Below are 16,618 nucleotides of genomic sequence, written 5' to 3' on the forward strand. Positions count from 1 at the left end.
TGACTGGGGTGCCTCTGGGGACTTACTGGTAGGGGTTAAAAGAGCTTTGTAACATTTGCCCAAGCAGGGCAGAGACTGAGGGCCAGAGAGGTGTGCCTTCGGGCATGGCTTAGAAGAGGCTGTCCTGATGGAAGAACTGTTTCCTGAGCATTCCACGACATGAATTGTAACCTTTACTTCCCTAATAAACCCCATAATTGTGAATATTGTCTATGAATTCTGTGTAGCCATTGCAATGAATTATCGAACCCAGGAGTGCAGCAAAGAGCATCATGGGAGGGACGGTTGGTGTCAGAATTGGTAAAGATGGCAGAGAGAGGAGGCATGTGTCACCTCTGCACATAGAAATCAGCCCTGGGCTGTTGATCTTGATTCTCCTGCCCCCTCATGAAGTTGGAGGTCAGACTCAGCCCCCACACCATTCTTACATCAGGCCTGTTCAACCTATCCTGGGACCCTGACTGATCAGTTCAGGGAATGGAAAGATCGGACATGGTGTCATCTAGCATCAGGATTCACATAACTTCGTAAGAATCACGATGAGCACAAACCTGGTTCTTATAAGGTGGAGGTCAGATATACCTCCACTCTCCACATTCTTCACCCTTTCTGACACCAGCCATTCCCTCCACAGTACTTTGTACTTCTCTGCTGGCTTGGATAATTTGTTGCAATGGCCACACAGAACTCACAGAGCATACTCACAGTTATGTAGTTTCTTAGGGAAGTAACAGGAACAACTATGGATCAGAATCAGGAAGCACAGAGACAAGGTTGAATGACTTCCCTGAGTTGGATAGAACATCCCACCCTTCATCCATGTAGGATAGTTGCCAACCAGGACAGCTCTCTCAGGTGTTTTCAGCTGTGCAAGCAAGCAGGCCCTTCTAGACATGCATGCAATCTCTGGCAGGTCTTCCCTTGGCCCCCCTCTGGACAGGCCTCTTCTTGGCCTCCTCAGGAGAGGTCTCCTCTTGGCCTCATCAGGACAGGTCTCCTCTTGGCCCCATCAGGACAGGTCTCCTCTCATTCCTATCAGGACAAGTGTCCTTTTGGCCTCCTTTGGGTGCTCAGGCCTGGCTCCCTCTCAGTGTCAGAGTTACAGTTCTCAGCAGAGCCAAAGGCAGGCCAGCTTGGTCCCATATTGCTGTTTGTTTTGCTTGAGCATCCAACTGTGCAACCTTGGCCTGTGACTGCTTACCGTTTATAGGGCAACCAGCTCTGTTCGTGCCCTTCTCATAGATGCTCCATGAGCTGACTCACCCGACTTGGGCACCCTTCTTGGCTTGTCTCTGTCTTCAGTTTTACAGCCATAGGCGCAAGGGAAGCGCTAGGTCAGAGAGGATTCAACAACAGAGAACTGTCCAAAGCCCTCATCGAAAATTATATCAGCAGGCGGTATTTTTGCTCCAAGGGTAAAGCTGTGAGAAAACTGTCCAGATTGACCAATTGCATCCTACCTTCAAGCTGATCCTGATTTCTGAGCTGTAGCCTGTTGCCTAAAAAACATATAACTCTGAGTATGGTTTGTGAGTTTTGTGTGGCCACTGCAATGGATTATCAAACCTAGAAGAGAAGGAGGGAGTGCCCTCGGTGGAACAGCTTATGTCACCAGTGGTGAATGATTTGGAGAGTGGAAGTTTGTATGGCCCCCAACTCATAGAAACCTGCTGTGGGCCGATCCTGATTATTAGCCGTCACGTATTTAAACAAATTCTTACGCTACACCACAACTATTTAACCCCATATTGTTTTAAGTTCCTTGATGGATTTTCTGAGTGTTTATATGAAAGTAGATAATAAATAATGATATAATTTGTGACTGTGTAAATTTTAAAATTAAAGTTTCATTTACTTATCTGCACTATTCACATTTCACATGTTCAATAGCCATGTGTGAGTAAACCAAAAACCCATTGCCATCGGGTCGATTTCAACTCATAGTGACCCTATACAACAGAGTAGAACCACCCCATAGGGTTTCCCAGAAGTGGATGGTGCATTCAAACTGTCAAACTTTTGGTTAGCAGCCTAGATCTTAACCACTGTGCCATCAGGCCTTAAATGGGTGACCGTTGTTGTTGTTATTAGGTGCCATTGAGTCAGTTCTGACTCATAGCGGCCCTATATACAACAGAACAAAACACTGCCTGGTCCTGCACCATCCTCACAATAATTGTTATGTTTAAGCCCACTGTTGCGGCCACTGTGTCAATCCATCTCTTTGAGGATCTTCCTCTTTTTCGCTGACCCTTTACTTTATCAAGCATGATGTCCTTCTCCAGGAATTGATCTCTCCTGACAACACATCCAAAGCATGTGAGTTGTGGTCTCACCATCTTTGCTTCTAAGGAGCATTCTGGTTGTACTTCTTCGAAGGGATTTGTTTGTTCTTTTGGCAGTCCCTGGTGTATTCAATGTTCTTCTCCAACACCACAATTCAAAGGCGTTAGTTCTTTCGTCTTCTTTATTCATCGTCCAGCTTTCAAAAGCATAGGAAGCAATTGGAAACACCATGGCTTGGGTCAGATCCACCTTAGTCTTCAAGGTGACATCTTTGGTTTCAACACTTTAAAGAGGTCTTTTGCAGCAGATTTGCCCAATGCAACGCGTCTTCTGATTTCTTGACTGCTGCATGGGTGTTGATTGTGGATCCAAGTAAAATGAAATCCTTGACAATTTCAATCTTTTCCCCATTTATCATGAAATTGCTTGTTGGTCTAGATGTGAGGATTTTTGTTTTCTTTCTGTTGCGGTGTAATCCATACTAAAAGCTGTGGTCTTTGACCTTCAGTTAAGTGCTTCAAGTCCCTCTTCACTTTCAGCGAGCAAGGTTGTGTCATCTGCATAGTGCAGGTTGTTAATAAGTCTTTCTCCAATCCTGATGCCCCATTCTTCTTCATATAGTCCAGCTTCTCGGATTATTTGCTCAGCATACAGATTGAATAGTTACGGTGAAACGATACAACCCTGAAGTACACCTTTCCTGACTTTTAACTAGGAAATATCATCCTCTTGTTCTACTGTAACGACTGCCCCCCTGATCTGTGTACAGGTTCCTCATGAACACAATTACGTGTTCTGGAATTTCCATTTTTTGAGACGTTATCCATAATTTATTATGATCCACACAGTCGAATGCCTTCACATAGTCAATAAAACACATGTAAACATCTTTCTGGTATTCTCTGCTTTCAGCCAATATCTATCTGACATCAGCATCCCTGGTTCTGGGTCCTCTTCTAAATCCAGCTTGAATTTCTGCCAGTTCCCTGTGAATATACTGCTGCAGCCACTTTTGAATGATCTTCAGCAAAATTTTACTTGCGTGTGATATTAATGATATTTTTTGATAATTTCTGCATTTGATGGGATCACCTTTCTTGGGAATAGGCATAAATATGTGTGACTAGTGTCTACCATTTGGACAGCACAGACAATGAGCAAGACATTTTAGCTCTTTATATGGCTGGAGCATATATACTGAGAGAAAGCTCCATCATTTCCATCATCCCAGAAAATTATATTAGAGAGCACTGTTTTATATAATTTTGTATTGCTCAGCACACAGAAAAATAACCAATTATATATTTATCTGGAAAATGGATGAATGATCCCATGAACTAATTTAGGACTGTTTTTTCATTGAAGGGAATGAGCCACTGGAAGTCAGTTTACAGTGCAGAATTGTCCTCCAGAAATATTTTCATGTGACATTTGAGAGATTTAATAACTGAAGAGAGATGGAAGAAGAGAAACGGAGATGGATCCTCAGAATAAGTAGAACAAAATGCAAAGCAAAAACCTTAGTCTCAACAAACAATACAGGAGAGGTTAGCACAACTGGACTAAGCCAAAAGCAAAGAAGTTTCCTGAATAAACTGAATGCTTCAAAGGCCAGAGTAGAGGGGTAGGGATTTGAGGACCATGGTTTCAGGGGACATCTAGGTCAATTGGCATAATAAAATCTATTAAGAAAATACTCTGAATCCCACTTTGGAGAGTGGCATCTGGGGTCTTAAATGCTAGCAAGCGGCCATCTAGGATGCATCAATTGGGCTCAACCCACCTGGAGCAAAGAAGAATGAAGAACACCAAAGACACAAGGTAATTATGAGCCAGAAAGAGCCACGTAAATCAGAGACTACATCAGCCTGAAACCAGAAGAACTAGATGGTGCCTGGCTACAACTGAAGACTGCCCTGACAGGGAACACAACAGAGAATCCCTGATGGAGCAGGAGAGCAGAGGGATGCAGACCTCAATTTCTCATAAAAAGACCAGACTTAATGGTCTGACTGAGACTGGAAGGACCTCAGAGATCACGGTCCCCAGACATTTGTTAGTCCAAAACTGGAACCATTCCCAAAACCAACTCTTCAGACAGGGATTGGACTGGACTATAAAGATAGAAAATGATACTGGTGAGGAGTGAGCTTCTTGGCTCAAGTAGACACATAAGACTATGTGGGCAGCTCCTGTCTGGAGGTGGGATGAGAAGGCAGAAGGGGACAGAGGCTGGCTGAATGGACACGGGAATACAGGGTGGAGAGAAGGAGTGTGCTGTCTTATTGGGGGAGAGCAACTAGGAATATAGCAAGGTGTATATCAATTTTTGTATGAAAGACTGACTTGATTTGTAAACTTTCACTTAAAACACACACAAAAAAAACCCTTAGTCTTTATGAATGGAGGTTGTTGTTGTTTGTCATAGAGTCGACTCTGACTCATGGTGACTCCTTGTATACAGAGTAGGAAAGTTATGCAGAGTTTTCAAGACCGTGACCTTTCAGAAGCAGACCGCCAGGCCTGTATTTTGACGTGCCTCTGGGTGTGTTTCCATCACCAGTCTTTCTGTTAGTATTCCAGTGACTAAACATGTCTGCCACGCAGGGACTCCAAGAATGGAACAGTGTATAGGAGATGGGAAGATGTGACATATTTTAGGATTTTCTCGGAAGTGAACTCTTATGTCACCCTTGATATTAACACCATTTCAGAGAACCCAGGTTGTCTGTGACCTCCTGAATAGAGACTGTGATTTCTCCAATCTTCACCATTCCTTCTCATGTTGCTGTGCATGAGGCTCTTGGATAGTCATCTCTAGTGCACAGATCATTTCCTTAATCACATATGCTGTTGTTAAGTGCTCTCAAGTCAGTTCTCACTCATAGTGACCCTATGTACAACAGAACGAAACACTGCCTGGTCCTTCGCCATCCTCAAAATCATTGCTATGCTTGAGCCCATTTTTGTAGCCGCTGTGTCCGTCTCGATGAGGGTCTTCCTCTTTTTCATTGACCCTCTACTTCATCAAGTGTAAAAATGGTTTGCTGGCAGTGTCTGCACTCCTCTAATTTTACAAGGGGCAAACAGACTCCAGATCAACAGCCCAATGCTGACTGCTGTGAGGCAGGGGTCAGACATGCCTCTTCTCTCCCCCATCTTTACCAATTCTGACACCAACCACCCCTCCCGTGGCACTCTCTACTTCTTTGCTGGGTTCAATAATTCACTGCAATGGCCACACAGAACTCACAGGCCATACTCACAATTATGGGGTTGATTAGGGAAGTAACAAGTTACAATTCAGGCTGAGGAACACTCAAAGATACAGCTCTCCCATCAGGACAGCCTCTTCCCAGCCATGCTGGCAATGACTCAGACAAGGGCTTTTCAGATTGAGCTGGGTTAATCTCATTAGATGGGGGTGGAGGGGCTAATGGTTTCACTGTGGAGGGTGATTTAGCAGACAAACATGGAGTAATCACTTCAGAGGGGAGCGAGACAGGTGGTTTTGTTGGCAGAAGTGATTCAATGGAATTGAGGGGCTCACTGTCTCCAGCTTTCTGATTACCTGCCCATATATCCCCATCTCAAGTTTCAGGATCACCTTTCTTCCCAGTCAATGCCCTCCCTTTAACTTCAGACACCTCTCGAGGTTGGCAGTTGAGCAGGCATTGTAATTTAGCCACTCTTACAATAAAACTCTGGGTTTAGTTTTCGGCAATATCAGCTCTGTTACTCCAAGAAATAAGGCTTTCTTTCAAGGCACAAGTGGAAATTTTGAGGTCATTTTTCTGGCACTTGAGCTTGGACTCTGAAGCCCTGAGCTCATCTCTCTTTCATCAGTTTGTCTAGTGAAAGTAAGACCAACCAACCAGCTTTCTTATACTTCCCATTATACAAAATTGTATAATGGTATCACATATGCAATCACCCAGAGCCTCACCTTTCACCAATATTTGATCTATTGGTGGTGATATTTTGCCTATTTGTATTTTACTTCATGCCATGGATTAGCAGTGCCCTCTTTACTACTGGAAGCAGAGTCATCAACATCTTTAAGACTAACCAGCTTTGAGAACCCATTTAGAAACTCATCCTTACAATTTTGTTTTCCTAGAACCACTCTCAGTACCAAATGTCTTAGGCTGGGTTCTCCAGAGAAGAAAAATCACTAAAGTGTATAAATTAATATACAGAGATTTAGATCAAGGAAATGGCTCAAGAGGTTGTACAGCTGGGAACATTCCCAGTTTGTGGGTCAAGATAGCAGCTTCTCCTGATTGATGTAGCCACAGTGGCTGGCGAATCCAAGATCAGCAGGTCAGAGAGCAGGGTTTTTGCTCACACTAGATCCTGCAGCTGGCTCCTGTTAGTCTGACCTCTGGTTCTTGGGACTTGAGCTAGTAGATTACCTGTGGTCTTGCCTGCTGATCAGGGGGTGCTTTGGTCTTTGAAGCCAGTGAGCAACTCAGTATAGCAACTTTGTAGTCAGTATAGCAATTCTGGGACCACACAGCTCTCATATGGCTCTTCTCTGCCATCCCGGTTCTCAGTCAGCATCTCTTCTGCCATCCAGAAGGCCTCCCCCTAAAGCTCTCCATTATATATATATATATAAATAATATAATATAATATAATATAATATAAAATAAATATAAAACCGAAACCAAAACCAAAACCAAACCCAGTGCTGTTGAGTCGATTCTGACTCATAGCGACCCTATAAGACAGAGTAGAACTGCCCCCAGAGTTTCCAACAAGCGCCTGGCAGATTCGAACTGCTGACCCTTTGGTTAGCAGCCATAGCACTTAACCGCTACGCCACCAGTGTTTCATATATATATATATATAAAAATACACACACACATATGTATATATATCCTGATTCTCTTCAGTTGCAAGGTGGGGCCTCCCTCACAATAGCAGAGTTCAACCGATCCTCAATAACCCATGCAATGTTAATCACCTCAGGTCTTGTTAATTACCAGGCAAGACTAAACAACGAAACCATCAACTTGTTTACAGTGTACCCAGGGAATATCAGTTGAACAGGGAAATATCTTGGGCATAAGTAACAGTCCTTTTGGGATAGAATACAACATGGGAACCCACTTCCTCCTCCCATACTGCTTCTCCAAAAAACTAATGCAAAGGTAAGACCTCATCAGGGCTTAGGGGAAAAAATCTCTCAAGCTGTTTTTCAAAAACGGTAATGCCAGAGGCCACATAAAGGAACTGATTTTACCACAATAGAAAAAAAAACTATCAAGGAATTTATAATCTCCATGAGGAGACAAAAGATGGGCGTGGAAAAAAAAATTTCCTATGATGGTTAAGTACTATTAAAAGGGTCCTTACCCCAAGAATCTGTGGGTAATGACAATGCTTAACACACTTGGTTGCTAATCCAAAAGACTGCAGGTTTGAGTCCTAGAGGTGTCTTGAAAGAAAGGCCTGGTGATCTACTTCTGAAAAATCAGCCATGGAAAATCCTAGGGAGCAGAGTTCTGTCAACGCACATGGAGTCACCATTAGTGGGAATCAACTCAGTGGCAACTAGATTTGACATGAAATTATCATAGGAAATTTTTAGGATTTTCTAACTCCTAAAAATTCTATATTAAACCCCTTGTAACAATTACTCCATGTCTCTTTTACCTAGTGTAGATATTGCATCATCCTTTGACTAGATTAGCTGGAATGTCAAAACTCCACTTCAATATAATCCAAATAATTCTATGCTCTCCTCAAGAAGACATGTGCTTTTCTCTTCTTTATTCCTCACTGCATCCTTTGTTCCTGGAAACAGGGCCAGGCACAAAGGCAGTATGTGCCAAATATTCAGTACATTAATGAATAAATTCAATGTAACATTACTGTTTTCTAGGTCCTTCTGCATGATAGAAAGCTGTAAAATTGAGGGTAGACATTCTGGTTTTCAATTGTTCTTTCACACTGATCTGGGGAAACTGATCTATATGTGCTTCAAATCCCACCAATCCAATGTTGCCCTTTTGCAACCAACCACTTCTCATAGGTCTTTTTATTTATAGCAACATTCAATACACTGATTATCTATTATCTTTTCAAAATTCACAGGTTTAATTTCCTCCACTGAGATTAACTCACACTTTCATTTAGTTGGCACAATAGAACAGCGTATGTGTGTTAACATCAGATTATGTCATGGTATCAAAGTACATATTTATGGAGAATGAGTCTGTATGAGGCATTGTCGGTCTCTGCATTCATATGATTTCCCTCAGGATACACTTTGTAACCAAACAATTCAATAGAAATTTTTGCTCAACCCTCTTCCCCAGTGAGTGTTTCTGATTTTACCGTATCTATTTTACGTGACATAAAATATGAGGTAATTAATCACTGAAGGCTCTACCACATTCTCTGTATTCATAAGGTTTCTCTCTGGTACGTACTCTCTGTTATCTCCTGAGGGATCACATCTGGCTAAAGGTTGTCCCTCAAGGACTATGTTCTTATTTGTTAGAGATTCAGAGGTGTTTACTGATGTCTCAGCTGCCACAGAAGGCATCTCCATAGTCACTGTATTAACAGGGCTTTTCTCCTGCTTGAGACCAGTGGTATGTGATTTGATGTGACTCACTGTGGAAGGGTCTTCCACCTCGACTGAATCTACACATTTCTTTCCAGTGTGTATTCTTTTATGTGAAAAAAGGCAAGACATGGAGGCAAAAGTTTTTTCACACTCACTGCAGCTATACAGAGTCTCTCCTGTATGAGATCTTTGATGTTCAGTGAGCTCTGGCTCTTGGTCAAAGGCTTTCTCACATTGACAGCATTTAAAGGGTTTCTCGCCCAGGTGAATTTTCTGATGTCTACTGAGGCTTGACTTCTGAGAATAAGACTTTCCACATTCATCACATATAAAGGAAGACTTTCCTGGGTGACATCTCTGATGTGCTTTGAGGCATGGTTTTCGACTGAAGGCTTCACCACATTCATCACACACATAGGGTTTTTCACCAGTATGAATTCTCTGATGAATAATGAGATCTTTTTTATGAATGAAGCTTTTTCCACATACACTGCAAATGGAGGGTTTCTCTCCAGTATGAGTTCTCTGATGAACAGTGAGATCTCCCTTGTGGATGAAGGCTTTTCCACATGTACTGCATCTGAAGGGTTTCTCTCCGGTGTGAATTCGTTGATGACTAATGAAATTTCCCTTCTGGTTGAAGCCTTTTCCACATTCACCGCATTTATAGGGTTTCTCTCCAGTATGAATTCGCTGATGAATAGTGAAGTGTGTCTTCTGTACAAAGCCTTTTCCACATTCACCGCATACATAGGGTTTCTCTGCCATATGCGTTTTCAGGTGTTTATTGAGGTGTGATTTATGCACATAGGCTTTGTCACATTCTGTGCATTTATAGGGTTTTTCTCCTTTATGAGCTGTGTGATAATGTTCACTGAGCTTGAACTTTTTAAAGAAAGTTTCCCCACAGAGACTGCATTTATAGGGTTCCTCTCCTGTATGAATGATCTGATGCTCCATGAGAAAAGACTTCCTGAGGAAGGCTTTCCCGCATTCACTACATACATGCGCTTTCTCTGTTTGGTGAGTCTTCCGACGCTTAATGATTTGGAAGTCAGTGCTGTTGGATTTTTGACTCTCAGGGAATTGCTCCTGGTCAGGATGGAGAGAGGTTTTCTCATCTCCATTAGGCTCAGCAGAGTTCTTTATTTCATCGCTTCTGCTCTGGTTGACTACTGGTAAAGTTGAATTTGATTTCACAGCTTTTTCATGTAAGTCAAACATAGCAGGATTTTCCTTTAAAGGAGTATGATTTTTGTGCTGACAAACAGTATTTTCCAGTGCATTATGTTCACAGCATGGTTCCATGCTATCAACTCTGCTTTCATTTTGCTGGTGCCCAGGGAGATGATCATCAACTTTCTGGATTTCTAGGAAAGAAGAAAACAATGAATCCTTCCACCAGTCTGATTTGGAATGAAGCCATTAAAAAATGCATTGCTGTAAGGTGGATCTTTAGTGAAAACGCTCTCGTGTGAGTTTAAATAATACACCATGCTTAATGTTCCTTGTGCATTGAGAGAAATAGAATAATATAAGCAACCCAGCAGTAAAAGCAGTTAGTGTAGAAATAAGGTCAGATAATGCATAATGAATGAATATAGATTCAGCTGCTTCTTAAATAAGTCCTTGCAAAACATGTAGAGAATGTAAAATAGAAGCAAAGCATTGTGACCCGCACACCATAGAGGTTGTAAGGCAGCCTCCTGATCACAAGTGGTGAAGGACAGATTCACTCCCTCAACAAATCCTTACTGAAAGACAACTATTCACCAAGCATAGTTCGGTATGTAAAAAATGCAGGATGTTACAAATGGGAGAAAATAATTTTCACCCTATACAGTAAAGATTTGGGGGTTCACAAACATATCCCTTATGTTTATGGAGCCTACATTCTAGTTTGATAAACAACTGAAAAAAAAGGCAGGGAAAGCCATAAAGAAAGCAGTTGCAGATTGGGAAAAGTGGTTTTTATGAGCAGGCTAGCAAGGATATATTTTGAAGGAAGAGAAAGTTCACTAATGAATTTACTGTTACCAGGGGTGGTAAAGAAAGTGAGGAATAAAGGGTTGCTGCTAAGCATTTCGCTTGAGTCACGGGGTAGTGTCTTTTCATGAGCTGAGGAATAGCATTAATGTATGGAATATTCAAGAGAACACTCTGAAGCACATCAACTTCAAGAAGGTTATTGCATATTCAAGTACAGAAATGAAGAAATCTGAAAGATGAATAAATCTTGACTGGAAGTAATGATCTGGAAAACTTTAGTATGATTTAAGAACAGAGAACAGAGTAAGGTCATGTTCAGAGAACATTTATATTAAAGGAAGTTGAATACCAAAGTTTTAATCATTCTAATATTAGAACTGTCCCATAGGGTTTCCAAGGAGCAGCTGGTGCATTCGAACTGCTAATCATTTGGGTAGCAGTGGAGCTCTTTACCACTGTGCCACCAGGACCCCTTCTAACACTTAGAGCTTTGAAACTGCAACAGTTTCCTGAGGGACTGAAATGAGTACAGTGGTAATACTTACACTGAATGAAGAGAAGGATTAGAATGAATGTGGAACCAGGAACTAAATTTGGCTTTTGTCTTTGGCCCCTTAAAAAATAAAAATAAATAAATAAACCTTTTGCCATTGAGTCCATTCCAACTGAGAGCAACCCTACAGGACAGAGTACAACCATCCCATAGGATTTTCAAGGAAGGCTGAAATCATTATGAAAGCAGATTGCCACATCATTATCTCACAGAGCGGCTGGTGGGTTCAAACCACAAACCTTTCAGTTAGCAGCAGACTGCTTAGCCACTGCCTCACTAGGGCTCCTCCCTTAAAAGGTAGCCCTCGTAATACTCCAGCAAGCAAGGTGCCCTTGTTTTTTATTACAATCAAGCGAAACCTTTGACTGTGTTCAAGTAATTGAACTACACAGGTATGCTTGTTAACTAGCCTGAAGAGTTGAGAGGGTTTGATGAAAATAAACCATGCATATTCATTTTTTCAATCAATGACGAAAATGCAATGAGGCCCCAATCATGTGTCTAAAAATAAGCCATCAAAACGACAGGAAAAAGGAAGTTCGAGGATTCCTGGACTGCTGAGAACATCCACACATGGGAGAAGGTGAACGTCCCTGAATATAATGGAATTGTCAAGCTGTGACCTCTACCAGACCATGCCTGAGGTGTTTCTTCATTTGTATCCACTCTGGTTATAATAAATGGTTAACTATAAGTATGAAGAGCCCTGGTGGTACACTAGTTAGGCTCTCAGCTGCTAATACAAAGGTGGGTAGTTCAAACCCACCAGCAACTCCACAGAAAATTGATTTAGTAATCTGCTTCTGTAAAGATTTACACCCTTGGAAATCCTAGGCGGAAATTCTACTCTGTCCTACAGGTTCACTATGAGACAGAATCGACTCGATGACAGTGGGTTTGGTTTGGTTTGGAACTGTAAGTATAGGTAGTGTCCATGAATTCTGTGAGGCGTTCTAAAGAATTAACTAACCCAAATGGGACAATAAGCCTGCAGGGCTGGTATCTGCCCTTTCGGCAGTCAGAGGACAGAGTCATTCTAACTTGTACACTCTAACAGAGCTTAGGGGGGCTAACCCAGAGAAGCTCCATGCAGGCAGTTGATCACAAGGACTGTGTCCTTCTAACTTGTGTATTTTGACCTGGTTCAGGATGACCAGGGCCCAGAAGGCCTGACTCCAGGCAGCCAGGGAAAGAGAGGTCCTGGTTCCAGGCATCCATGGATGAGATGATCTGGCCCTGGGGAGTCAGGGGGAGAGGATTTGGTTCAGGTGGACAGGGAGGAGAAAGTGTGACATGGGTCGCTTGCAACAATGATAATGGAGACATGGTAAGGTGGGAATTAGTTTCATGCTGCTCCATATCACACAGTTACCAATGAAGGCAGGATTTGCCCTAGTTGCCTCCTTTTTAGAGCATTAGCACAGTTAGTAAATATACAAAGGAATTCAATTGAAGCAGTGTGGTATAATAGGTTCCATCATGTAGTTTGCTCTTATACATGGCCTTTTTGGCCCTGGGTTTTCAATTCTGCCAAAAAGTGATTGGCTGGGCCACAGTCTTACAGAGTATTGGTTAGTCTACTATGCAAACAGAGTATGTAAAACCACCCAATAGGATTGAATGACTTACTTACAAAAGTAGCCAGTTGACAGCTAGTTTCAAAGAGACACGGAAAGAGAGAGACAAAGAGTAAAGGTACTTCCTAAAAGAGCTGTAACACAGGTCAAGAAGCTGTACCGAAGATAGTGAGAGACAACATGAGGCATCTGCAGTAGATCTGTGACACAGAGTTGAGTGGCTAAGGGCAGGAGGCTTGCTGGCAGAGTGGGGGTGACTCTGGGCATTTTTCAATGGAGCTAAAAGAGCTGTAACACTTGCCATGCAGGGCAGCATCTCAGAGACACCCAACAGTAAGCATAGCCAAGAGAAGGGCTGCCTGCCTGCAGGCAATGTAAGAGAAGGAGCTGAGAGCTGTCTTGGTTAGAAGCTGCTCGGCTTGAAGAACTGTGTTGTGTCTCCTGAGTTGTATCCTCTTACTTCTAAGTTGATCCTAATCCCATATTGTACACTGGTAAGTTGCCAATAAATCACAAAATTGTGAGTACAGTGCAGTGAGTTACTTAATATGGCCCTTCAATGTGTGGTCTCTGTGACACTTGAAGCTGTGACCGCAATTGAGGAAACACCTACAATGAGATGAGAAGCTACAGGACAAGAAACCTGACAGCAGAGTGTAAAGGCCACACCCTGGCCAGGACATGTAGCACTCTGAGGGATGGCGCTCTATGAGCAGGGGACTGCCCGTAGTGAAGGGTGTGCCACATGGGGGTACCGCACCAAGAGCTGTCCTGAAGGCAGACTAGAGTTGTGGCCAGCCTAAATTAGTTACACTCACCCAAGAACCGGGACCATCCGAGAACTATCCTGGAACCAGCCAGGAGAACCTGGTAGACAGCTGAGAAGGGCAGTTGATAGTGCAGCCAACTGAGTGACATCACAGAATAGTCCCTGGTTGAAAGGCTTCCTGGTTGATGAGAGTAAACATCTGTTTCAGGGCCAGTAAATGAATGCCCTTGAGATGTTGAGGTACTCTGCAAGAAACACTTGCGAATCTCATCCCATGCATTCCTTTGTTTATTCTTTGTTTATATACATCTTTGTTATCGTAAAAGTTGTTATTGTAGATATGGTGATTCCGTGATTTCTTTGTGACCACTGCAATGGGTTACCAAACCCATCAGAAAAAAAGCATGTTGAGGAAGAATGGCTGGTGTCAGAAATAACGTACAAGTGGGCGATTTGGGATATATTTGATCTTGGCCTCACAGGAACCAGCTTTGGCTGATTTTTTTAGTTTATTTCAATAGACATGAGTTATGACTTGGATTAAGATACAACTCAAAATGTAGGATGTTAATATTTTTTCTAGTTATAAAATCATCAGGAAGAGCAGGGACCTTTATGGAAGAGAGCCCTGCAGGTAGGAAACATTAAAAGTGGTTAACTACCAGGATGGCTAGGATTTCAGATGTATAGTATTAAAGGATAAACTAAGCTGATAGGAGTTTTCTTGCTGGGAAGATGATCCTAGTTCCTTGCAAATATTGAGAAGTCATATGGAAGTTTCATGAAAGTGAGTAAAACATACACAAAAAAGTCTGTTAAATACTTTTCAAGGGAGATGTCAATTTGACAGTCTCCCCTAAGAAACAGAAGATTAACTCATTAAAATAAAGGAAACATTAAAGAGTTAGAAGAACAAAAGAGAAAAGGGAAATCTAAACCTTTGGAGAACATCAATATGGGGAATAGAGATGCTAAAGAAGCAGACAGAAGCCCAAGGAGAGACCAGCTTAGCAAGGGAGCTCAATATCCAAGGTGGGCTTCCACGTTACAACGGAAAATTTTTATTACTCAGTGGGGCATAAAGCTGCCATAGCCTAAGGACAGTTTTATGAATTCAAAGTTTTATCTTTGAAGAGAGTCCTGGAAGGTGGAATTTCTTATTAAGAGAAGTGGATAGATATGAAGAAGGGAAAGACTTGAGAATCCTAGGAAGAAGAAAGTTATGGAACCAAAATTATCAAAACACGTATCAAATAAATGGGGATCTGATCTCAGAAGAGAGAGAGGAGTATATTTCTCTAAACTCCTAGGAAAAAAAAGAAGTATCACATGGGTAGAGGGATAGGTGGAGGCACTTTTATGTATCCTTAGACATCCCTCACAGATGTGATGTCTTCTCTCACTTGAACGAGACTTCCAAAACCTTCCCCCCTTAGTGCTTTGTGCTCACTTACCTGAAGAAATTCCATGATGACTTTTATCTAATATAGTCAATGGTTGTTTTCCTTGTTCCAATCTGGAGTGTACTTCTGGTTTGCTGACTTGATACCCTGTTCATGGAAAATCATAGAATCTTAGATTCACTAAATTGGCCCTGGGTTTGTGAAGACTACAGAATGTCGTTTTTTTTAAAAAAAAAAAATTTTTTTTTAAGTACAAATTAATAGTTTTTCTGTCAGGACTAGGGAGAATATACCTATATAAATATAGAGATTGGACTGAACATTTGTCACTTTAGAGCGCCACAGACACTCCAAAGATTTCAGCAGCTGAAAAAGGAAAGGCCAATGACAGGAGATTTGTCCTCACCAATGGACAACAGGTTGCGATAGTTCTCCAACATGACATTCCAGTACAGGTTCTTCTGAGCAGGGCCCAGGAGCTGCCACTCCTCCCAGGTGAACTCCATAGCCACATCGCTGAATGTCAGTGACTCCTGTATTAAGAGCGTCCTGTTTAATGAAGTATTTTCCTTTTGATGGTTTGAATGAAATGTGGAGGAAGTTGTTCTGCTCATGTCCTCTGTATAGGCATCTATATACCTAGGTTTTTTTTTTAATGTATCTTATAGAAAAAGCAAAATCCTAACAAAATATTCTGAATGTGTGCATTCAAAAATCTATCCACTCATGAAATTAGAATTTTCTGTAGTGTGTAGCAGTGAAAGTCTTCCTAAACTAGAAATATCTCACATTTAAATATATATATGTGTGTGTGTGTGTATATATATACACATATATATAATACAAAAATATACAGCTATCCCCCACTTTAGGGAAGTTTGAGTTACTCCACTTCACTTTCATGAAAGACTTATATTAGTACCTATTTTTACTTCCCAAAAGAAATTCAAAGGGGATTTTAGCCATTATGAAAAAAGACAAAAAGTGGAAAGAGCATTCAGCATTTTTTTTTTTTTTTTTTTCCAAATGACTAGTTAAAGAAGGCAGCATGTACTCCGAGCAGCAAGAGTGGCGTCCTTCTCTGGGAACTACACTCAACATCTCAGCATCAAGCTGCCAAAGCTTTGAACTGTGTCTAGGAGCATCTGTGACTTATCTCCATTTATTTTGTGCATCTGTTAGCAAGATGTGTCCTAAGGTAGTTTTTGGTTCTGGCAATGCTCAAACAATTTTCCCATATAAATTAACTGTAATTGCTTCTTCACTTTATATCATTCTGACTTACGAAAACCTCATAGGAACGCTTTAATTTGAGATAGTGGTGGAAATCTGTATACACGTATATATTTGTATACATACATATATATATACACATATACACGGCACACCTTGGAGATATTGCAAGTTAGATTCTAGGCTACCAGAACAAACCAAATATAGCAGTAAAGCAAGTTGCAAGAA

General features: G+C 41.6%; 1 protein-coding gene across 8 annotated transcripts in view; it reads right to left on the reverse strand.

Annotated features, from left to right (window-relative positions):
• Window positions 1-8,217: 8,217 nt before the first annotated feature.
• LOC126086044 (zinc finger protein 350-like) overlaps window positions 8,218-16,618 on the reverse strand; it is a 60,611-nt gene continuing 52,210 nt past the window's right edge. For 3 of the 8 annotated variants that reach the window (XM_049902050.1, XM_049902052.1, XM_049902051.1), the window contains exons 4-7: window positions 15,564-15,690; window positions 15,209-15,304; window positions 13,804-13,953; window positions 8,218-10,236 (exon numbers count right to left, since the gene is read on the reverse strand). In XM_049902050.1, the coding sequence (XP_049758007.1) occupies window positions 8,642-10,236; window positions 13,804-13,953; window positions 15,209-15,304; window positions 15,564-15,690 (1,968 nt within the window). In that variant the 3' untranslated portion in view covers window positions 8,218-8,641. The remainder of the gene's footprint in view (window positions 10,237-13,803; window positions 13,954-15,208; window positions 15,305-15,563; window positions 15,691-16,618) is intronic. The other 5 variants (XM_049902053.1, XM_049902056.1, XM_049902055.1 and 2 more) reach the window with 5 other exon arrangements.

The sequence above is a fragment of the Elephas maximus genome, chromosome 11 (assembly GCF_024166365.1).
Source record: "Elephas maximus indicus isolate mEleMax1 chromosome 11, mEleMax1 primary haplotype, whole genome shotgun sequence".
Classification (NCBI taxonomy): Eukaryota; Metazoa; Chordata; class Mammalia; order Proboscidea; family Elephantidae; genus Elephas; species Elephas maximus.